This window comes from Corythoichthys intestinalis, chromosome 11, assembly GCF_030265065.1.
Source record: "Corythoichthys intestinalis isolate RoL2023-P3 chromosome 11, ASM3026506v1, whole genome shotgun sequence".
In the NCBI taxonomy this organism is placed as follows: domain Eukaryota; kingdom Metazoa; phylum Chordata; class Actinopteri; order Syngnathiformes; family Syngnathidae; genus Corythoichthys; species Corythoichthys intestinalis.
Genome location: NC_080405.1, coordinates 18165808 through 18189989, shown reverse-complemented (window position 1 = coordinate 18189989; position 24182 = coordinate 18165808). Strand labels below are relative to the sequence as shown.

General features: G+C 40.2%; 1 protein-coding gene across 1 annotated transcript; it reads left to right on the top strand.

The window, feature by feature from the left end:
• The first annotated feature begins 310 nt into the window (after positions 1–310).
• LOC130924603 (BEN domain-containing protein 4) lies at positions 311–23542 on the top strand. The gene is made up of 6 exons (XM_057851271.1): positions 311–839; positions 15497–16045; positions 16249–16340; positions 16431–16457; positions 17826–18066; positions 18202–23542. Exons 1-6 carry the CDS (start codon positions 437–439, stop codon positions 18432–18434), a joined length of 1545 nt encoding a protein of 514 aa, XP_057707254.1. The 5' UTR covers positions 311–436; the 3' UTR covers positions 18435–23542.
• The last annotated feature ends 640 nt before the right edge of the window (positions 23543–24182 follow it).

The following is a 24182-nucleotide window of genomic DNA, read 5'->3' as shown; positions in this document are numbered from 1 at the left end:
GCCTATGACAATGGCGCCCCCTTGCGGTGTTTACCAACTTTTGCTCACGGTATACTCAGCGAAATTAGTAACTAGTCATTACAGAGGTACGCTTCAAATGATTAAATTCTCCTCGTTCGTCTGAAATATCTAATACGAATCTCAGTTAAATATTCAGATAAAAATTGCCAAAGATTTAGTCCGCGTGAATGTGGTGACATGGGCTACAAAGGAGGCAAGTCCCGCCTGTTTCCCCCTCACCACCAACCAGCCGCCCTCCTACCGGACCAGTCTCGGCACGGACCTCCCGCCTAGGGATTGGAGAGGCTGCACGTCAGTGAATAGTAGCCCATCAATACCAAAGCACCCTCCCTGCCGCTTGCGAACCGGCGAGACAGTGACTGACATAGCCGTCGCACACGCTCCATACCTGGACCCACCTGGCTGCAAGGCAGGGATGGAGGGGGACACGCTGCCCGCCGACCAAGGCCCATCCGCCGCCAAGATGAGCCGGAGTGACCCAGGCAGGATTTTGCACTGCAAGTCGCGTCTCGACCGCTTCGCCTCGATCGAGCCTTCGCTATTTACTGACGTAGAGGCTCGACACTTTACGTTCCACCCTGGCCAGCCTTTCCCTTTCCAGATGCAACGCCAGCTAAACCACCGCTACCACCATCAGAGGTTCCCCGCCGAGGGCAGGCCCAGTTCCAGGGTCCCGACATCCACCTCCGCGGAGGTAACGGGCGGCGTCGCTTTTGACACCCGACAACGGCGCGCCATCATCGGCGTGGCAGAGTCCACACACTCCGCTGTACGACAGAAGCAAGAATCGCCAGACTGCACCTTTGGGATCACTTCAGGTGCATTTACAACTTTTGAGTTCAAGCTATTCGACATGTTACTCGCTTTTATAATGCCACATTTTATATTCCATTAAAATATTAAGACACTTTTTTCATGTCCTGACTTAAATACAAGTGGACACAGTTATCACTAAACGTGACTGCAAAGAATGGAAATGGCAACATCTCTTCTTTGCTTCCCTCAAGCGTCATGATTGTTTCATTTCATCTCGTTAGATGTGATTGATGTTCAGTTATAATGAGAGTAGCCATGATTGGATCTTCACAGTGCAAAATGATACTGGATTGCATTTTGTGCACATTCTGTGTGTAGCCCTGACATTCTCCTATTGGAAGACATTGTTCCTGCTCAGGCTGCTTGTAGTGGTGGATTTACAGAGGGGTGTCTGTGCCCAGGAAGGATGGGAGGGTGCGTCCAAGACAGACCAACTCTGAGATGAAAGCGATGAACCTAATCCTCGCTGCTGTTAAATTAAACATGAGAAATCTCATCCCTTAATCACATTTTAATCGCTTTATCACATTTGGCAGATCACAGTTGTCTTATTGATGTTTGGCAGTCTTGTAGGAGCATTCACTTTTATACCAAACCAGCATACAACATGTGTGCTATATAATAGCCCAAAGATTTGCAGTACATTTAATTTGTGTTACGACTTCATCCCATTTCACAAAATCTTCACCCACAAGAGATAAAGAAAAGAAATGTAGGTTGTAGTATCATGCACCTCATGCATTGGAACGTAAAAGGACCCTGCACCTAGTTATTTCAGAAATATATACAATGTTGAAAATGTGCAGCCCGAGAACTATGGAGTAATAATTTTTAGAGCTCTACCGTGTTAGTTTTTTTGTTTGTTTGTGGCGTAATATGAAGGTTGAACCGACAACTGGCCCTCTAAAGTGCATCTGAGGACAACTTATTATTGAAAAGAAAAATTACATTTGACTTTATTTAAAAACAAATATAACAACTTCTACAGTAAAAGTAGGGTTGATCCGTTGACTGTTAAAAAAAGAACTGACAATACATTGGTGACGTCACCCAGTGTTAACTGTGAAGGAATCTGACCTTTTAGCTAGATTGTCGGAATCACGCCAGCCGAATCACTGGAACCACACTGGCGCAGATCCAAAGACCCGGGCCGGCGAGACCCCGACAACCCGGCCAAAAGGCGTCCCCTTGTACTGACTCCATTTTGAGAGCTGGAAAAAGGCTTCGAAGCACAAGCTGACAATTTATTCAGGTCGACAGCTATCAAACAGCAAGGCGAAACAGAAATGGACTCAGGCGAGGAGGCAGACTCGTTCCAAGGTCACCATATCACAAGTCAGCAAAAGGTTCCCGAGAAAAATGACAACGATTAGTTAAACATTCAGTCTTTTTGAAGGCTCTCGAGGGGCAGCCTGAGGGCAGAAGAATGGTGTGCTTGGGCGTTGTTTAGGATTATTGTCTGTTTGTGGATTAGACAGGAGGATTCGGGAGTTACTGTTGTCAGGGCAACGAAAGTTGTGGATTTTGCCACCTCAGCGTCAAAGGGGCTCTTGGAGTCTTATCAGTCGTGTTATCAGTTGGATATCTGGCGTTCTCCGGTATTGCTTGAGTTGGGACAGGACGTCCTGCCATTTGTTCTGGACTGTCCGGGAGAACTGATTGCGAGACTTGGTGGTGCAGACGTGGGCTTGTAGATGTCTTGCCATGTCAGCGTCAATCTTGCTCAGTCAGTTGCATGACGCACACGTTGGGCATCCATAATAGGAAGGTTTCCTATATCTCTTATGCCCTACATTCTGCTTGTTTTCCTTAAACTATGTAAGTCCTATTTATTTTATATTAAGTGTGTTAAAGTAATACAAAGAGTCGCTCGGTTAATACGAGAAACTATTCCCTTCAACTGGCATTTGTGATGACCATATATGGGGTGTTTAATCCGAACGCTTGAGTGTGTTCAGTCGATGGTCAATGTTGGAAGTCAACAAATCCGAAGAGCATGAGCTTTTGAGCAATTGTGTGTTCGTCAAATTAACATAAATATTTAGCACCGACGGTTAACACGTTGAACTAATTCATTTTCAAAGCTCTGCTTGCATGTTACACACTAAGACCTATGATTTGTAGTCACACAATGATTGCATTTTTTAAATCTAAGACAACACTGCTGTAAACAGAACAGGCACGCCAGTGAGCAACGGTGGAGTAAGTAGATAAAATAGTATGGAAACAATTGGTGGTATGTTATTTGCAAAGTTTGATTGATACATATTTAGACATTAGGCTTTCTAACTTAGTTCATCACTGCTACACGGCTTGCTGGGCTGGCAAGTGGCGCCCATGACTTGCTTTTCGGAAAAACGTTTTTGGTGTAGACACTTGTCAATCATGACAATACAATTCCCCAATGGGCAGACAATACATGTTTGCCCATTGGAGAAGTGCAAGGTTTGTGTCAAAATGATTTAATCAAAAAAGAAAGACCAAATTTTTTTCAATCCAATCAAAAAACAAAACAAAACAAAAAAAACCCACTTCAAACTGAAAAAATGTTTTCAATTAAAAATAGACTTTGAATGATGGGAGGGGGTTAGAGTTGGGGTTGGGGTTTTTTCTTTGATTGAAAATGCTTTTTTTGATTCTTTTTTTCTTTAATTGAAAAAGCTGTTTTGATTATAGCAACTTTTTGGGGATTTAAAGGGCAGCTGAAAAGTTTTTCGGATTTCGTTCTTGAGCGTTTTAGTAAGTTAAATTGTATTAAATGCATCATTCGCTCTCTCAAAACTTATATTAAAAAGAAAAAAAAAAGAATAATTGACCGCGTAAGTTTTTAGTTACTGCCATAGCAACACCTCAGCAACGAGGGACACGCGTTGCTGACGGCCGCTACCTGATGACGTCAATTCCTGAGGACCCCTCCAGCACTCTAATACGAAAGTATAGCACCACGCTATCCTTGCCATATACTGCAAACATTTTCTGGGTTTTACTCACAAGATTCGTCGTAGCATCTCGATGTGTAGCGATGAATTGCTCACAGGAAGGCTCGAGACTATGAGTGGCCAGAATAAACTTCTACAAAGATATGGATTGGTTTTGTGAGCATGCGTACAGCTCCACGGCTCCTCGATCAGCTCTTTGTTTTCATCATTTCAGGGACGACAGCTTTGAAAACCTACAACAATATAACCTTGGTTTACAAAGACGTAAGTAGACCCTTACTGGCTTTTATAATTCTAAAATTTGATGCAATTCTGTTGTTATACAAGGGCAAATCCTACTGCCTGTTCGTTGAAGTGGGACATGTTTTTTTCTTTTGTTGTTGTCGCTGGCCTGTCATAAGTAGATAGGTTAGCTGACAGGTCGTCTATTCATGTGAATTTGATATTTATTTTTGGGGTAAATATAAAGCCTACTAGCCTATGATGCCCTATATTCCATTGTTATTCATTACTAGGCTCCGTCTGAAGGCTAATGCAGTGCGAACAATCCAGCTGCCAGGCCCTGATGCACCAAATACATCTCAACAAAACAATGACTACTGTACTACAGCATCAACACCGAGGTCTGCCAATTTGATCGAACGATTTGAACGATCGCGCCAAATAGATGCTGCTTTGTCTGGAGCATTATTATTTGATCGCCAATAAGACTTGAAAATTTCGGAGATTGAGAAATTATTATTAAAAATGAATGATTAAATCAAAATTAGGATTTCATTCTATATTTTCATCCTATTGTGTTTTTTTTCAGGATGTCAAACACTAAAGATAAAGTGGCTGAAACACTCAACACGACGAAAAAAGTCAGTCGCTACGCAATTTCTCGAAATCAAGAGTGAGGTGGGTTGAGTTAGATGATGACACAAGTGATGCGGAGTTTTGACGAAGTCGTCCAAAGTTTATATTCGTAAAATTACACCGAAATCCGAAAAGCTCTTCAGTTCCCCTTTAATAATTTAAACACAAATAACCTACTCAATAATATGGATACAAAAACGACAAACACAAAAAAAGATTACTACAATCAAATTGAAAAAATTCAATCCAAAAGAGGGTTCAAAAGCAATTTTTTAAGTCTGAAGTATTTTTTTTTTGTATTGGTTGAAATGTTTGTTTTGATTGAAATATATATATATTTTTAATTATTTATTTATTTTAAAGGATCCTCTATTTTTAAGACAAGTAATTCTTAAAAGATAAATGTTAGTATGAGTTATAATAATTTGATATTAAAACCTCTCTTAATGTTTTTGTTTTAATAAAGTTTGTAAAATTATTTTAAGTGATAGGTCGCCATTTTTGTTGCGTCGCAGTGCGTGACATCACAGGGCCCATTGCCGAAATTCCAGCGTGTCACTCGTTAGCTTTCCCAACATGTCGTCAGTTCTAACCTTCCTTTTTGAACCAGATCTGAAAAGTGAAGAGCAGGACAGCACTGTCGGTCGTTCACAAGACGAGCTTCAGGGAAAAATGCGTGCAGCAAATACCTGATAAGACAAAAGTTGGGCAAACCTGGTGATGCACTCGCTGCAAGTGAGTCTCCTCAATGGCAACAGAGCGAGAGAGTGCTGTTGGGAACTCCAGGTGGGAGCGAGAGTGTATGCTGTTGGGAACTCCGGTTTTATTAGCAGATATTCAAGGTAAGCATATTGCGTTTTCAAACTTATCCCCATATAGTTATGTAGATTGTTAGCATCCAGAGCTGTCGTGTGCTTTACATACAGTACAGGCCTAAGATCACACCTTGTGTAATCCATGTCTTGTACATTGTAACGCGTGGTAGCTAGGATACGTGTATAAAAGTACCAAAAAGGGGAGAAGCTTCCACTTATGCACATTTATTCACAAAAAATAATATTTCCACCTTGACCACTCTTCACTCGGGAGCTCAGCAGTACGCAAACACGCGTTCCCTGACGAACTCCAACATTGTTGTAAGGTCCACGTCAGAGTCACTGTCGTCACTGTAGCGTGCTATAGTGCTTTAATTATTTAGTATGATTTGGGGAAAACTCCCACGAAGAATAGTCAACAAAAAAGATAGCAATAGTAATCCAAATCCGCTTTTTTTTACTCATTCGAAGATCCAGGAATTAGACCGATCCCACAGCAGTGTCGCAGCCGCGATCAGGCCGTTGATTCCACAAAATAGACTGATCCGGAAAGCCGCTGTGGGACCAACGAATCAAAAAAATGGACAGATCCGAAACCAATATTGCAGACGCGGTGGGACCGTCGGATCCAGAAAATAGACTCATCCCCTACTTGACTGAGGATCCAGGAAAAATGTTCGGGTGCCAGTTGTAAGGCATGGTGGGTAGGATACGTGCATACAGGGACCAAAAAGGGGGAGAAGCTTCCACTTATGCACATTTATTCACTAAAAATAATAATTCCACCTTGACCACTCACTTCACTCCCCTTGTTTCCATTTGACTGGAAATTGCATCCAAAAGCAGCACATCGTGGCATTTTACTTCGCGAGTTTAGGCAGCAATAAGCAATTGTTGAACACGCTACACATTTGGAAAGATCCCAATTACGTCATCACTGCGAGCCCGCAAACCATGGCGCCAACTAACGGTCAAAATATGGACTAAATATTATAAAATATTGCCATTGATTTAACATTTTATGTGTTTCTAACAACATATTTTAGTACAAGAGAACTATTGTGGTTTATTAGAGCCTACATGTATTTAAGTTAGAGGATCACTTTAAAATACATACCAAAGTAACTGTTTTTTAAATTTTTTTTATAATTTTTATTGGAACTAAGGACACATCTACCTTCCTAAAATCAGGCTCTATTGAAGATTTCTCTGTTTTGAAGCCAGGCTCTCGTGGTAAACTCTGGTACAGCTCAGTTTTAGAGTTATGCACTTTGTGAGTACATCTGAGGTGTCAACCTGATAGTGGAGGTGTTATATACTTTCAGCAAAGTTCACATTTGTTTAGTAACTTACAAATTAAATATACTGTACTTAGAATTACTGCATGTAAATTAGTAATATTTAATGTCTTCAATATGTATATCTGGATGAGATAAATTATTAAAAATCCTATTGCATCTTCTCTGTGGATAGTCTGCCGTGGTGGCCAATTTAGAGTGCCTTGTTGTTGCTTTGTGGAAAACCCCTGTGATGACCAGGGCCACTGGAAGTCACTCACAGCTGGGGGTGCTGAGGATCTTTTTTTAGTTTTTTCCCATCCAAAAATGGCTGTTTCAGTCCAAATTTGTAATGCTCACGCATTTTCTCCATACAAGGCGTGCACAATGGCAGTACACACGCATGCCGGATAGTGTACGTACTACTACTAAGCTACTACAAAGACAGCGTTCTATTGGACCTCAAGTATTATAATGCAAATCCCCGCAGCTAAGTGGTGCAATGATGCACGAACACATTTGAAAACTAAAATGGCCAATAGGCCTCGGTTTAACACCCCCTTTTTACAGTGCTCAAATAAATTGCACGTGAATACCCAACAGCGCTCTGCACGTCGGCAGCTTAACAGCAACAACAAATGAAGAAACAATAATATGGTTACAATGCAAGCATGTCTTACCTATTTGAAGACACCAAAGGACAAACATCTTCATTTTCGACCTCAAATTGAATTTTAGAAAATTTAGTTGTTTTTGTTAACAAAAAAATGCTAATTCGTTTTTAGCCATGTTGGCACTTCCTCTGTCAACAGTTTAGTTTTCTGCACCTTATTCAGCGTGACCCGGGAACAAGCAAGGTGTCAGATGGAGTTACAAAAAAAAATAAAATAAATTTTTTTCAACATAATTATTTAATCCATAAAGTTAAATACACTATTGTTTCAATATGTTTTATCTATTCTTAACAACAACAAAAATCTACCCCAAAAAAAAATTTCCCCCTCCCCAACACCAGGGAATGCTATGCTGCAGCACCCTCAGCACCCCACTTCCCGTGCACTGGTGATGACTTGCTGGAATATATTTCAGGTAGCAGAGGCTATGAAGAAGATATTGTAGTTTTTCTTACCTAAAGCATGTAGTTACAGATAATGTAGGCATAGGAGTGATGCTAGATGAAGAAGCATCCATTTTCCTGGCTTTGGTAGATTATATTGTTATTTTGAATGTGTGTCTGCTGTACCAGCTGGTTTATGTAATTCCAAAGAGAAAGATAAACAGACGCACAGAAGAAATCAATCTGAAGTGTTTTGTAATCTCGAACATCTCTGACAATGGTTTTAACCCTAAAATATTAGTAGCAAACATTTTGATTCTGCATCTTAACATCTTTGTTCAGATTTAAATGTTCCGCTGCGTTACTGACGAGGTAAAACCAAACTATATATCCTGAATTTTGTCAACAAGTAGAAGATGCCACTCATCCTCTCTAATGATATGCTAAATGTTCCCTTGATGACAGGAAATAAACTTGATGAAAAGAAGCACACAATAACGCTGAATGCATGCATATAAAAAGGACCTTCTCTAAGTGTTGTGATTAAAACAAATGGGCCTCATAAATTCTCCACGGCCGAGTGTGTTGCTTTTAATGACATTTTATGAGGCTACTCAGCTCGCTGTGCCACAGAAGTGGCGAGGGAAGCAGAAAGGCGGGAAGGAGGGAGGGAGGGAGCAGGGGATGGATGATATCAGCCACATCTCCGCTGTTGCACCAGACAACGCGCATATTAATAACCGTGACACATCTGTGCCAGACTGATAGACACATTTGAGTGATTGTGTATGTATGTAGGAGACGTGCCTGGACTCAAATGCTAGAATATTATTACTGTTCAGTTCCACAATCAGTTCTAGCACCATTGTAATAAACAATGGTAAATGAATACCTCTGACAGTGTCGGTCAAAGCATTTATTCTGTTATCTTTGCAGGGTTGAATGGATTCTGAATTCTGATTCTGTGTGAATTTAAAATATTAATAAGCCTGTTTCTCGTGAACAGCGTTGTTTGTAAGCTAAATGCTTAACATGAAAAACATATCTTCCATATAATCCACACTATAGAATAGAGGTCAACCGGTATGGGATTTTCAAATGCTGATACCGATATCTAAAAAAAAAAATTTCAGCTGATTGCAGATGTCCAAAGCTGATTTTGTAAGCCGATATTTGAGGATGAGATACCTTTTTTTTAAGCATGTGGATTATAAAGGCAATTAAGAAAAACTAAAAGCTTCAACAGCTTCAAATTTACAATGATGATCTGAAACTTAAAGGATTATTCAGTGTAGTGCTACCAAACCAACGAATGCAGCACTTCTTTCTATGATTATAAACTAGGGTGACGATATTTTGATTTCCAAAAAAGAGGACACTCATCCCAGCCTCAAGATACTTGAATTTCACTCGAAGTTCACTCAAAGATGCCTATATTACTTTCATATATTTCACTCTGGATGGAAAAATGCATTTTGAAAAAACTAAAAAAAATAATGACTAATATGTGTATATATATATATATATATATTTATATATATATATATATATATATAATGCAAACCCATGGAAATGTAGTCCAGTCAAAAAACATACACACAGTAGGCTATGTGCCAACTAAACATTTTATAAATTACTATAGCGACAATTGTCCTTGACAAATTGTTATTCCCATTCAATTGATATTCTCATTCAATGTTCTAGATTGCACTCAAACAATAACCGAAAAAAACTGACAAACTATTCAACAAGCATGTTTCCAAACGTAGCAGTTCAAAACTACGTTTCCCATAATGCCTAGCGTGGTTTAGCTTACTGATAGTTAACTGAGGCAAAAATCAAACTTTGCTATAAAAGTTCATCATCAATCATCATACAATAATCGGCAGCGCAACGATGCGACACCAAACAGGATTTTACAGTCAAAGCTCCGAATACAAGTCAATAGTTGCCGTTATATACGTATTTATCGTAAAAAACTTAACAACTGGGCAGGCGTTGTGGCCAAATCGTCAACCCACTAGATGGCGGTAATGCCTCATGATAGGGGTAAACTGCCAACAAAAACAAGAAGAACTACTCCTTCCCTTCCTTCTAGTAGGATCCATGTCAACTGCTGCCACTCAGCGGCCGGAGGGATTCTCTTCAAATTGGTCCCATGAAAAATCATAAAAACCGGACATTTTTATGAATTTATAAAACCCGCCCGGACGACAAGGATACTACGTGAAAGTAGGACTTGTCCGAGCAAAAGAGGGCGTTTGGTCACCCTATTATAAACACTCAGAAAGAACAGTTCATTATTTTCAAATAATTAAACCCATTAGGATGTCACGACGAGATGTAAACAAGTGAGAGTTGAAGAGGATGCTCACTATGCTAAAGCTAATGCTAACGTGAATGGTACGCTAATGCTACATGTTCCATTTAGAGTGAAAAGATCACTCGGTAAACACCTTAAATGGGTGAAGCAACCTTGCATATTCTGTCATGCAAGATTAATAAAATCTTGCAATATTTACAAAAAAGGCAAGCCTGAAGCTTCCCGAGGCAGCCTGCCTTCAAGCTACAGCGGGGTCCTTCCAGGGTCCTACCGTCAGTCAGCGGTGGCCACAGTTGCACACACAGAGCAAAATCCTTTTTTTATTGGCATATTTTTTGTTTGTTAATTGGCAGATGTACCTTTGGATATTTACATTGATGTTACACAGAAAGATTTGATTTATGAAGTCTCTTTATCAACCAAATGAATTCAGGTTTATACAATTGCAAGGAGAAAAAAATAATATTTATATATGCAGTATTACTGTATATGTATGTGTGTATTTATATATATGGTGGACAAGACACAGACAAGACTAGAAATGCAGTTTCTACTCTTGCACTCCTCTTTAAAAGAAACTGCTGTATTTTAAGCCAAAACAACTGTTGTGTTTGATAGAACAATATGTATACTGTATATGCTGCCATAGCAGATTCATGGCGCATTAAGCCCCTTAACTAATTTCAATTTGTACGTTTTACCCTGGAAACCTCCGTTTACAGACGTTGCACTACTGCTTTTGTTTCAACCCAGCCATAGAACGAACATTATTAATTATATTTATTATTCAAAATGTCTGTCATTTTTAGTTTAGAATCATTAATTGATGTCTAATATTTCGTTTTAAAAAACGACTTTAAAAGATTATTCGCGCGCATATTTTAAACTTTTAAACAAATTACGTCACAATGAAAAAACATAGCGTCTGTAAAAAAAGTCATGGATATCTACCTCATAACTATTGCTTAATTGTATTTATTTTTTTTGTTACTGTCGCATTTTCTCCGATATGTTAGATGATAAATAATCGATCCAAACAAAGAAAAGTGAAAAAAAAAAGTTTAAAAGGGTAAATATATGAAGAAGAAAATCTCGACCTCACCTGGATGTCTGCGATTTCTGCATCGCGACCCTTGTTATATTACCGTGTTTCACCCATAAAATCCACCAAAAATCCAGCTGTGGCAATTCACAGCTGTGTCTTGACACTCGGTGATACATGCAACATGGAATTTTTGGATTGAAACAAGGCAAGTACGCGATAATATCTCCTTAAAGTCATGGCGTCTGTAATTCTGCTCTCGCGTGCTCTCAACTCCAGATATGGTTTTGCTGTTTATTTATTTATTTATTTATTTATTTTTAAATGCCCTCCTGTTTAAAATTTTTCTTCCCACAGAAAATTGAGATTTTAAGCTTTCCAATGATGTATCACACATGCATATCGGACAGTTTTGAAATTTGGCCAAATTGGGGATCTCAGAGCGGAACTTCAATGTGTGTGTCTAGTAGACACTGTCTACTGGGCCTTGGTCAGGGGAGGTGCTGGGGTTTGCTCTTAGGTCTTTTAAACACTGTGCTTCAATGTTATGTGATTATGTGATGATTGTTCAGTCTCCAGCCTTGGTGGGTTGCTTCTTGGAGTATTTCCCTGCCACTGAGAATAGCTGGGTTAGTGGAGAACAGTTGTTTTATTTTCCTGGCTTATATTTCTCTTGTCTATCTCCTCAGTCTTGCAGCCAAGGCATGGAGTTTTTGTTTGGCAGTTTCCAGAGCCCCAGGTATAGGCATCTAACTGTACCTCATGTCTATCCCTTTTGTTCTGACAAGTAGCTTACTTCACTCTGTGTTACCTTGATTTTGGCTTCCAACCTTCTCCGCCATTGTGCGTCCTTATTGATCTTCATGTTATTACTATGCTTACCGAGCATCTCCAGCATAAGTATGGCTGTACTGTATAAAGGCTTATTGGTTTCAGTTATTGTCGCAATCGTGACCATTCTTATTGCTCCATTTGCATTAGCTAGGAGACTTTTTGGTTGTACTTCACTCATTCTTGCTAGTCGGTGTCAGGGTTGACAGGCTCTTATGGCTGATATATTATCTCTTAGGTCAGTTACTCTCTTATACAGCTCCTCTGTCACTGGGGCTTGGTAATTTCTCTTGGGGGTGGGGGGGTTCGCATCAACTCCCCCTTCTTACCTCCTCAATCTCTAGCTTTGATAGCAGTTGCCGTTTGCGTATGTTGGAACACTAAGCTACTAGCAGTTTCGGTGTCAACGTAGACTGTGGTATCAAAGTATCCATATGTCCCACATTCTCTTCATGTAGCCCTGCTCACGAGGGTTACTAGAGTATTAGCATTCCATCAGTGCCTTGTTCGCATCCTGTGTCCATTGGCATCTTTTGCGTGTTTAAGTAGCCCATTTCTCACCATAGTGTCGTGTCCTGTTGTGGTCAGCACCTGGGGCAGACCTTGTTAACCTGGGCGACGTCTGAGCCGGTATGTCTCTCAGTTCCATTCACTCATCGTATGAGATAGTTAGGCTGCAGCGCTAAGGGTCATGCACAAGGACCCAACTGGAAGAAATAATTTATGCCCTGCTCAGTGCCCCTACTGGATTCGTTGATAGATACAGTGGGGAGAACAAGTATTTGATACACTGCCAATGGGTTCTCCCATTGGCAGTGTATCAAATACTTGTTCTCCCCACTGTATATATATAATGTGTGTTTCTCTGTGTGTGGATGCATTATTTACAATAAACAAGCATATTTGGTGAAATATATTTTGATATGAAATATTTTTGAAATCAATGATAAAGAAACTGAAAATTGTTCTTGCATTTACAACATAGAACACATAAATAGGTAACGATAGCACCGGTATGTTCATAGGCAGCATAGGCGTGTAACAATGTATTTCTTGTTGTTGTTTGTTCTTCTCCTCTTCTGTCTGCTTCTTTCCTTCCTGTCCCCCAACGACAACAACGATGGGAGTATATTAAACTCCCATGTGATACACTAGGACTGTTCAGACTAGGGATGTCCTGATCCAGGTTTTTGCACTTCCGATCCGATACCGATATTGTTTTGCACTTCCGATCCGATACCAATACTGGCCGATACCGATACCGACCTATCTGAGCATGTGTTAGTTATTTACCCTCCTTACTTAGTTGTCAGACTCATGTTGACAAAGGTTTTAGTACTCTTGATAACAACTAGCCAGCTGAATTAGGTGAGTTTGAATAACACACAACGATTGGTAACAAGAAACTGACCTGTTTATTCAATGACAAACACAAAACATTATAAATAACAAACAGAAATGGCATAGGCAGTCAGTAAAACGTGCAAATAATATTGTAAACTGTCTTAAAAAAGCAAAACACACGAACAACCTCTGTGGAAAATCCCACAAATCCCCCAAGCTATTGGATGCTTTTAATGTTTCGTGCATTAGTTACAAAAATTATATAAAAAGCCTCTCAGGTTTAAATAAACGACTATTTCAGTATCAAGTTAACATTTTAAAACAGTAAATAAAATACTCAAGTCCCCATTCTGTATCAGCAGCTTTAAACTACATTCATTCATTTAATTTTGCGAATCAACTGTTAAAGTTGTTAAAATTGCTCCCGTTATTCCATAATTTCCCTTTTGTCTACTTTCGACATGTGAAAGTTTTAAAACTGTTTTGAAGATAGATTCAAGTCAAGATTTTGCCGACTTAGGAGTATTTTAGATAAAAAGTTAATTAAGTTCGCTTGGAAGGTTCACAACAGCCTACTAGGGAAGTCTTCTGCTTTAAGATGGCGACTGTTTACTAATGCATCGGGTTTTCAATACTTCAATGTTGCTAACGCAGTCGAGTCTGTCGTGTAGCATCTGGTTCTATATACATATGATATCTATTATCTCCAGTAAAACGACGTTGACGTAGTTTGTAGCGGCTGTCAGCAGCAGTCAGGTATTCTTGTGTTTTTTATCCAGCGGCATGAGTTGAGCTAAAGCCGTGAGTTGAGCATTGGCATTACCCGGGTCTAAGACAAGTTATGTTTACTTTCGGGACGCAATACGGTCAGTTTCTCATTGAGTCCCCAAGACCGCGCTGTGTATTAGTTCCGCTTTACTTGACATATTTCAATAATCGGAATTTGGATGTTTGTGAATCGTTCTCGAATCTTCCATGGCCGAATCGCGAGTTGGATGGTGCGTCTTTACTCACGTGAGATAATGGCTCGTCATCCAGAATGAATTCTTCGGCAATGACTCTTGTTATTCCCTGGGCTTTGGGACTGTCGAGTGCCAGTTTGTCACGCATAGCAAAAGTTTCTGCCAGTGTTAGTTGCATAGGACCTTTCTTTTTGTCCTCGGTTTTCTTAACATACTCCTCATATTGTTTGTGGTGGTATTTCGCTAAATGCTTGATTAGGTTGGTTGTATTAAAACTTCTTACAGCTTTACCACTATGCTTGACTTTATTGTGGCATATGTTGCTCTCTGCCTCTTCGTCTTTGTCGTCCTTTAAGGTGAAATGATCCCGCACAGCTGACATTTTTACCGATAAAGTCTCTCGGTAAATTGGGAGACGGTAATGTAAATGTAGTGTGTTGAAGGTGTGGCGTAAAATGCGGACCGGATTTTAGGGAAACCGAAGCAAAAACTGAAATGGATTATGTAAATCGGTGCGCTGGAAAACCCGGACCGGACTTAAAAAAAAAAACTGGATCGGAATATTTTTCCGTGTTCCGATCTGATACCGATGCGCATTTTTTTGCCCATATCGGCGTCCGATCCGATCCAAATATCGGATCGGGACATCTCTAGTTCAGACCAAAGGATACTCAGATTCTTATTCTCTGTGTCTAAGCAGCTGAACAGGACAGGTAATAAAAAAACAAAAAAACAAAAAACAAAAAAAACCATAATCATAGCATATGTTTTCATGGTATGACGTAACTTCATAATACTAGTATGTTGCAAACTATGACTTTATAAGTTTTGCACTGAAGCTTGATTTGAAGAAAATCGTAAATCAGATCGAAATCTCGCCTAGGAAGAAATCGGTTTGGAAAATCTCAAATACCCCCCGCGCCACCCACCAACCCCCTTATTTAATTTAAGCCCTAGGCTGGACAAAAGCAGAAAATCTAGTTTTGGGCCACACTGGGAAGCCATATTTCAAAAGCAGTTCTTTCCATGGAGGTTAGACAGGTTTAATGCTCTGTGGGAGAAAATAATCGTTATACTTTATCAGACTCCAGACTAACTGGTTGAAACCTTGCCTCAAAAGACTCTGCACTCGTATGTCAAAACCTTGCAACAATCTGAGTAAATATTGCAAACTCTAGGTTAATCCTTTGTGTTATTTTTCAATTGTTCAGAGAACCGACTCATCTTGGACGCCTTTGCCAAGGAGTGCAGTCGAGTCCTCAGCCTACTTAACAACGGACGGCTGCTCGAACCCTCGTCATCCTTCCCCTCCACGATCAAGACTGAGGACGGTTCTGGCACCAGTCGTTGCTCCAAGCCCGAGGAGAGCTCCTCCTCATCGTCCATTGAGCTAGAGGAGGAAGCGCAACAAAGCCATTTGAACCAACAAAAGACCTCGGCTGTTCTGCGCATTTTCACAGACTCCCTGCATAACTATCTGCTCTCAGGGCAGAAGCAACAACCTTGTCCGGTTTTGGGCTCAGATGATGAGCGCTGCCGCTCGGCGGATCCCGGTTCTGAGGTCTCACCGCCGAGGCGCACCCTAGTGGGCTGGGGCTCTCCGACGCCGTCCGACTCATATGGACACCCTTCGTCCACGCTGCCAGAAGATGAGGAAGAGGAAGAGAGCTGCTGCCCGCGTTGCTTGGAGCTGGAGCAAGAAGTTCTGTCGCTGCAGCAGGAGAACGAGGAGCTCCGCAACAAGCTGGAAGCCGTCCCAGGTATATCTGATTATATATATATTATATATATCTGAAAATATCTTATTATGGCTCTAAATTTTCACTTTTAGGGACAATGAGATGATTGTGCAACCATTCTTAAATATATTTGTCAACCATAGAAAAACTTGTATTCAAAACAGGACCACTAAACTATGTCTAGTGACTGAGCTTGTCTCTCTCTCACTGTCACCTTTGCATAGTACCCTGTCAAAATGTTCTTGAATACTTCAAGAATGTCGTCGAGTTTCACAACCAACTAGTGCCACCCATACCAGAGGAGCCACTCACTGAGGTGAGGTTAAAAGCTTAGTCAATGTTTTATAGCTTGTGTGTTTTTGTGGTAGTGTGTGCTAAAGTGAAATTTTGTGTTTTATCTTTGCAGGAGGAAGAACAGCAGACAGTCTTTGAGGTTAGTGATTTTTGTTTAATCTGTACTTAACTTTGTTTTAACATATTAGAAAATACTCTTGGTAAACCTTGACCAGACTCCATCATGTTTTAGAAGTCAGAAAGGGATCCTGATTTTGACAAAGAATTAAAATCCCTTAAATTTGAAGATCGGTTGATAATTAATTTGGCCAGAGTGTGAAATTTGAAAAACTTGGCCTGGTCCAGTTCCCAATTGATTCCTTTTTTTCAGGGTACTCGAAATGCTAGCGTTGGTGATGGCCGATTTTGTCTCTCATTGATTTTCTATCTTACCTCAGCTCAGTGTTGGTTTTGGCAGCCCTTTTAATTTTCATCTTAGTTTTTGTCTTTTGGAGTAGTCAGATTTTAGTCATTTCAAAATGTGTTTGTTTTCGTTGACAAAATCTCAGACAAATTTAATCTAATTTTAGTCGAAAATTACTCACATTGTTTTGGTCTGTAAAATTCAAAAGTTTTAGGCCAAAAATAAATAAAGGATTCCAACAATTTCGAATGAACGTTGACAGATGAGCACATTTTGCAGCATCTACAAGGACAGTGCCAACTTTGTGATGATAATACACACTCAGCATGAAAACAGTACATTATCTTCAATTCATTATATCCACCTGGACACCATGAACTCTGTGTGTAAAAAAAAAAAAAAAAAAAAAGTTCTCTGAGAGTTTAAGAGGACGCTCACCACATTTAAGTTGATGCTAATGCTAACACAAACAGCACAGCAGAGAGCAGACCTTTAAAGGCGAACACAACATTAGATATTCTCTCTTGGAAAGATAAGAAAGTAAATATTACCATGTGTTTCAAAATAAGCAGGCCTGGAGAGGACACTGGTGAGTGGGGGGGCAGCACATCACATGAGGGACACAACCAAACACAGCTACGATTCAGGCTGACTGACTACACATACAATAAGAAAATGTCACACATTGTGAACATATGACGGAAATTGTGGCAATTTTTTGTCTCATTCTCTTCTCGTCAGAGGAAAACCGGTATTCGTTTTTTTATGATTTAGTCTCCCAAAACAAGTTTTTGGCAAGTTATCGTCTCGAAATAGTCTTAAAAAAATTAGTCATCATTAAAATATGTTTTTATTATCGTCATCATTGACAAAAACAAAAATGCCTCAGCTTCCTTTGTTTATCTGGTGGGTTACACCACTTAAAGCTTTTTCACATAAGCGCAAGCCTAGTGTGAGAAGGTCCATCGGCAACGTGGAAATGTGGCAGCACACTTCCAGCATTACCAAAATTGGAAGTGCTGATGTAGTAGCATTTTAAGAAAATAAGCAGCGAGACTTTGAACTCTAGCTATGTTAAGGTAATATACCGTATCTTCTGTACAGGGAAGCAAGCAGCTGTTGGAAAACTACCCTCTCTTCATCACCAATAAGCAGTGGGATGAAGCGGTCAACTCTTCCAAGAAAGACGGTCGACGGCTACTGCGTTACTTGATCCGCTTCGTCTTCACCACCGACGAGCTGAAGTTCTCATGTGGCCTGGGCAAACGCAAGCGCTCGGTTCATTTGAGGGAACAGGGCCTAGAGAGACGACCACTCAACCCCATCAAAGTCAGCTGCCTCAGAGGTACAATACTTTGCTATAAAACTGGGAGTTGAAATGAATTTGATGTCTATTGTCTTCAATTGTGATCGCTTTTGGGCACATACTAAACATAATACATACCAAAATAAAGCCTTTCTTTTCAACTATTTTTATCAGAGTTCATCCGCATGCACTGTGCCTCCAACCCAGATTGGTGGATGCCCTCCGAAGAGCAGATCAACAAAGTTTTTAGTGATGCCGTGGGCCACGCTCGGCAGGGCCGCGCCGTAGGCACCTTCCTCGGGGGCGGGGGAGGTGGTGGTAACCTCCTCTATCTGGACGGCTTTGACGGACACCTGTCTCAAGACGAGCTCTATTTGAAAGGCTGTCAAAATGGCCAGCTGGACTGACAGACCCACACCAAATGTAGCTATACAACAACATATTCCAAAACACTGACCTTATCCTGTAACTTTATAACAGAGCTTGGGAACCCTTTTTTGTGTCAGGGGCCAAGTCCTTAAAGGGCCAAACTAGATTTACTAAACAATATATACAGTATATGAATGCGATGATCAAACATGTTTTCATTCAGGCAATATGAGCAATTATGTTTCTTTTTTAATGCATTTACTCTGAGGGTGTAGTTGTTTTAGAAAGAAAGGTCAGATCAAATGCTCACACAGGACGTATATTGCCTATCAATCATAGGTTCCTCATCCTTGCTTTACACAGTGATGTATCACATCCGAATTAATGTTGTAGCCCAACAACAACAGCTAAATGAGGGTTAGATTCAAAAAGGAATTTGCACCAGATGAAAGTTTGTATGTTAGCCCAGGGGTCGGGAACCTATGTCTCACGAGCCATATATGGCTCTTTTGATGAGCGCATATGGCTCTCTGCCAACCCGCCGGCTTGTTTGATATGAACCAGCTATGATAAGCTGATGGCGCATTCGCACATTAATCATGGACACTTCAAATGTGCGTCTAAATAATATGCTTCAAGTCAGGTCATGCGGAGATATGCAAGATCGCCTCGTGTGTTAAAGGGCAACTGAAGACCTTTCCGGATTTTGGTGTAATTTTACAAATATAAACTTTGGAAGAGTTCGTCAAAACAACCATGAAATTATCAACACATAATTGCAAGGATAATTTGCGTTTTTTTAGTTTTTTTGCACTCCGTTAATAGTCCCTTCGCAAACCCGGAAGTGTGACGTAGATTTCCCGATGCAACATAGAAGACTATCCACAGCTAGCATAGCAGCAACAACGATGTCAGTGATATTTCCACCAAAGGTAACCATCCAGGATCACTCTTTCGTGATGCTACCGATGGCAAAGGCTCCCAGGAAAGATGAACTACAATTAATCCCTACATGTTTGAACCTGAGGCGTCAGATGACGGCGATTTACTTGACACAGCAGATGTCGTCATGACGCCAATTGACAGCTCGACACTTCACGAACGGGAGAGTGAGTGGTAAGCCTAAATCCAGCATCGTTATTTTTTTATTTGAGAGAATGCGATTACATGGTTGTATATTTTTCCATGCTCTCCACATAGCTAAAACTGGATATTAGGTAATGGGACAGCTCCTACTGATCTAAATATGGTAAAGCTAGCCCAAATGTGGCCAAATGAATGATATGTTATTGATTTTTGAGGCTTTATATTTACCCTGAGACAGGCCAAAAAACAACGAGCCAAGGACCTATTTGGTGCTAGGGACATTTGAACTTACATAATACCTATTGATATAGTAATAAAATCACATGAGTAGACCTGTCAGCAAACCTATCTACTTATGACAGGGCAACAGCAACAAAAAAAATGTAGCACTTCAACAAACAGGTAGTAGGAGTCCCCCTCGTTTATCAACAGAAGTGCATCAAATTTTAGAATCAGAGGGTCTACTTACGTCTTTGTAAAACCAAGGTTGCATTGTTGTAGGTTTTCAAAGCTGTCGTCGCTGAAATGATGAAAACAATGAGCCGATTGGGGACCTGTATGCATGCTCACAAAAACGGTCCAAACCTTTGCAGGAGAAGTTTTTTTGGACCACCCATAGAGTCTCGAGTCTTCCTGTGAGCAAATCATCGCTTCACATCGAGATGGCATGACAAATCTCGCGAGTAAAACCCAGAAAATGTTTGCGATATATGGCGAGGATAGCGTGGTGCTATATTTCCGTGTTCAGAGTGGTGGCGATGCTCCCTGGAAGCTATGTCATCAGGTAGCGGTCGGCAGGGCAGCGCGTCCCTCATTGCTATGGTGTTGCTATGGCCATAACTCAAAAACTATGCGGTCAATTATTTATTTATTTATTTTTAATGTGACTTTTTGAGACAGCGAATGATGGATTTAATACAATTCAACCGAGTAAGAACGAAATCCGAAAAGCTCTTCAGTTGCCCTTTGATTTACCACTCAGCCAGCGGCAGGGTCTGCCCCGCCCGACTCATTACCGAGCAAACTGGAGTATATAAAAAATACATCGGGGAAAATTAAACCACAAAAGGGAACCGCGTGTTACCCCAAGTCACACATGTGCTTCACTTTTCTGACTTCTTGGACTGTCAAATTTTCGCCACTTCCAGGAGAGCGAGCTTCACGAAACGACCGCCCAGAAAGGCTTCGCCTGTCTCGGCCACTGTTATGCACACGTCCCCCTGGTCGTCCCCGATTGTGGTTTCCTATTCCAGGAAATATACGCGGCACCACACCATGTTTCTATTTGTTATTTTCCTTGTGGTGAGTGCACAACTGCGCAACAATTGTAACAACCCAAATAACGATGTTAGACTTTATTTGTCGTTTTCTCAAGATTTATTTCATTCGCAACTCTGCAACTGCTTGTAAAAGCAGAGCCTGACCACCCTCCGCCTCCCGTGTAATGCATTCAGAAGCCTTCATGAAAGAAACAGTGCTTACAAAACGGACTCTGACAAGCTGGCAAAAGAACATATAATATACAGTGTGTGTTTATATACAGCGGTATGAAAAACCTGAACCTTTTGGAATTTCTCACATTTCTGCATAAAATCGCCATCAAATGTAACCTGATCTTTTTCAAAATCACACAGATGAAAAAAACTTGTCTGCTTTAACTAAAACCCCCCAAACATTTATAGGTTTTCATATTTTAATGAGGATAGTATGCAAACAATCACAGAAGGTTGAAAACATCGATCAGGACTAATCTTGGCCCATTCTTCTCTAAAAAACCTTTGTAGTTTAATCAGATTCCTGGGATGTCTGGCATGAACCGGTGTCTTTAGGTCATGCCACAGCATCTTAATGGGGTTCAAGTCTGGACTTGTACTTGGCCACTCCAGAACATGTATTTTGTTCTTTAGAAACCATTCTGAAGTTGATTTATTTCTGTGTTTGGAACATTGTCATGTTGCAGCATCCATCCCTTTTTAGCTTTAACTGTCTGACAGTTAGCTTCAACTGTCTGACAGACGGCTTCAAGTTTTCCTGCAAAACATCCTAATAAACTTTTGAATTCATTCTTCCGTTAATGATTGCAAGTTGTCCAGGCCCCGAGTCAGCAAAACAGGCCGAAAAAATGATGCTCCCTCCACCATGCTTCACAGTGGGAATGAGGTGTTGATGTTGGTGAGCTGTTCCATTTTTCCTCCACACATGACATTGTGTGTTACTCCCAAATAATTCAACCTTGGTTTCATCAATCCACAAAATATTTTGCCAAAACATCTGTGGAGTGTCCATGTGCCTTTTTGCGAACATTAAACGAGCAACAATGTTTTTTTTAGACGGCAGTGGCTTCTTCTATGGAGTCCTCCCATGAACACCATTCTTGGCCACAGTTTTACATATAGTTGATGTGTGCACATAGATATTGGACTGTGCCAGTGATTTCTGTAAGTCTTTAGCAGACACTCTAGGGTTCTTTGTTACCTCTCTGAGTATTCTGCGCTGAACTCTTGGCATCATCTTTGGTGAATGGCCACTCCTTGGGAGAGAGGCAACAGTGCCAAACTCTCTCCATTTGTAGACAACTTCTATGACTGTCGATTGATGAACATCCAGAATTTTAGAGATGGTTTTGTATCCTTTCCCAGCTTTATACAAACCAACAATCCTTGATAGCAGGTCTATTCTGCGGTGAACTCTTGGCATCATCTTTGGTGGAAGCCCACTCCTTGCGAGAGAGGCAACAGTGCCAAACTCTCTCCATTTGTAGACAACTTCCCTGACTGTCGATTGATAAACATCCAGAATTTTAGAGATGGTTTTGTATCCTTTCCCAGCTTTATACAAATCAACAATCCTTGATAGCAGGTCTTCAGACAGCTCTTTTGACTGAGCCATGATGCACTTCAGGCAATGCTTCTCATCAAGACAATTCTTACTTGGTGTGTGTTTTATAGTGGGCAGGGCAGCTTTAAACCACTCATCAGTGATTGGGCACACACCTGAGTTAAATTGTTTGGTAAAAATTGGTTTCAATTGCTCTTTAAATCTCCTTTGGCAGAGAGTTCACTTACTTACTATGTTTCCCCCTTCTGTCATTGTTTGAATGTTATCCTCATTAAAATGTGAAAACCTATAAATGTTTGGGATGTTTTAGTTAAAGCAGACACAGTTTTTTCATCTGTGTGATTTTGACAAAGATCAGATCACATTTAATGGTGCTTTTATGCAGAAATGTGAGAAATTCCAAAAGGTTCAGATACTTTTTCACACCACTGTACATACATACACATAAACACACACTGTATGGCTCTTGTGGAATCACATTTTAAAATATGTTGGGTTTTGGCTCTGTCTAAAAGGTTCCCGACCCTTGTGTTAGGCCATCCTTTCCTTGTTTTGTTGGGTTAAGAAAGTAGGACATGAACAAAACTCATTGTAGCAGTGCTCGTAGATGCTATGGAATACAAAGAGTATGCTTCCTGTCTCACTGAGGACCTTCTCCAAATTTTGATATACCCAAATCTGAACCATCAGGTGTAGTTGCATTCACACTGTTCTCCGGCTTTTGTGACGGTTTAAAAATTGTGGTCTGTCATACACAGTGGCCTGAAATAAAAATTGTGTAGAAAAGACCTGTGCTTAGAATTTATCTGTTAATCTCCTTATTTATTGACTAGAAGGGAAAAATAAGTCAAATGTTCAATGAGTCATGTAACACAAAACTGTCAGTTTGGTGAGCATCTAAATGCCACATTACAAAAGGGGGAAAAAATGAACTGCAAGATTGAAAAAATGTCAGGCTTCTTAGTACAATATTATCAATACAATTACATGCCGAAATTAGCTTTACCAAACAAATGCTAATGTCAATACATGTGCACTGTATTATACACCACACACGTTAGTAACAATGAAAACACCTTCCTGCTCTCTCTCAGTCGAGTGTCTGTCAGGTGTCATCTAAATGGTACGTACAGCAGTAAACCTTGGAAAAATGTAATGCACTTTACATAATACATTCCTTCATTTGAGAATATTACAACAGCATGAGAGTCGACCAGGTTTTCACTGCACAAATTGGGGGGGGGGGGGGGGGGGGGGGGTTATTAATATGTGCATTAATCCCCTATAAATTATGTGTTGGGAACGTGAAAAAACACTGAAACCATGCATTTTTAATTTTTTATTTATTTTTTATGCTTGTAGGGTGCTGCCATTCAATAATGCCTTAAATTTGACATCCACATTGTTAAAGATTAATTTCTGAACAATAATGTTTGACTGCCCCAGAAGAAGCACAGCAAGACATTATGTGCACTTTTCCTTTTTTAGATGTTCATAAGAATTGTGACTGTTTACGTATTTTGTTGGGCAATGCAAATCCATACAGTGTGTTTGAATGTACTCCGTCAACATTGCTGTGTAAAAATATATTGTAATATAAGGTATTCTTATGTACGAGTGTTTCCAAGCCACGTAGAAAAGTGCCACAGGAACCTTAAAAATGTTGCATTACATCTTTGTGCTCTACATGTTAACATTTAACTGTATTGTGTTATCCTTTCAGTGGCTTTTCCAGCACTGTGAAAAGATGTTGATTTGATTTTTACAAATATTATAGTTTCTGATTTACAATTGCTAATAAAGTAAGTAAATGCTGAAGCTCATTAATCATTCATCTGAACCCTTTCATTTAACTCATTGGC

What these genes read in the sequence shown, in the direction of transcription:
- LOC130924603 (XM_057851271.1), top strand. Translation starts at nt 437, where the DNA reads ATGGAGGGGGACACGCTGCCCGCCGACCAAGGCCCATCCGCCGCCAAG. An exon ending in CACCTTTGGGATCACTTCAG is followed by an intron (nt 840 to 15,496) that starts GTGCATTTACAA and finishes TCAATTGTTCAG; the next exon opens with AGAACCGACTCATCTTGGAC. An exon ending in CAAAGTCAGCTGCCTCAGAG is followed by an intron (nt 18,067 to 18,201) that starts GTACAATACTTT and finishes TATTTTTATCAG; the next exon opens with AGTTCATCCGCATGCACTGT.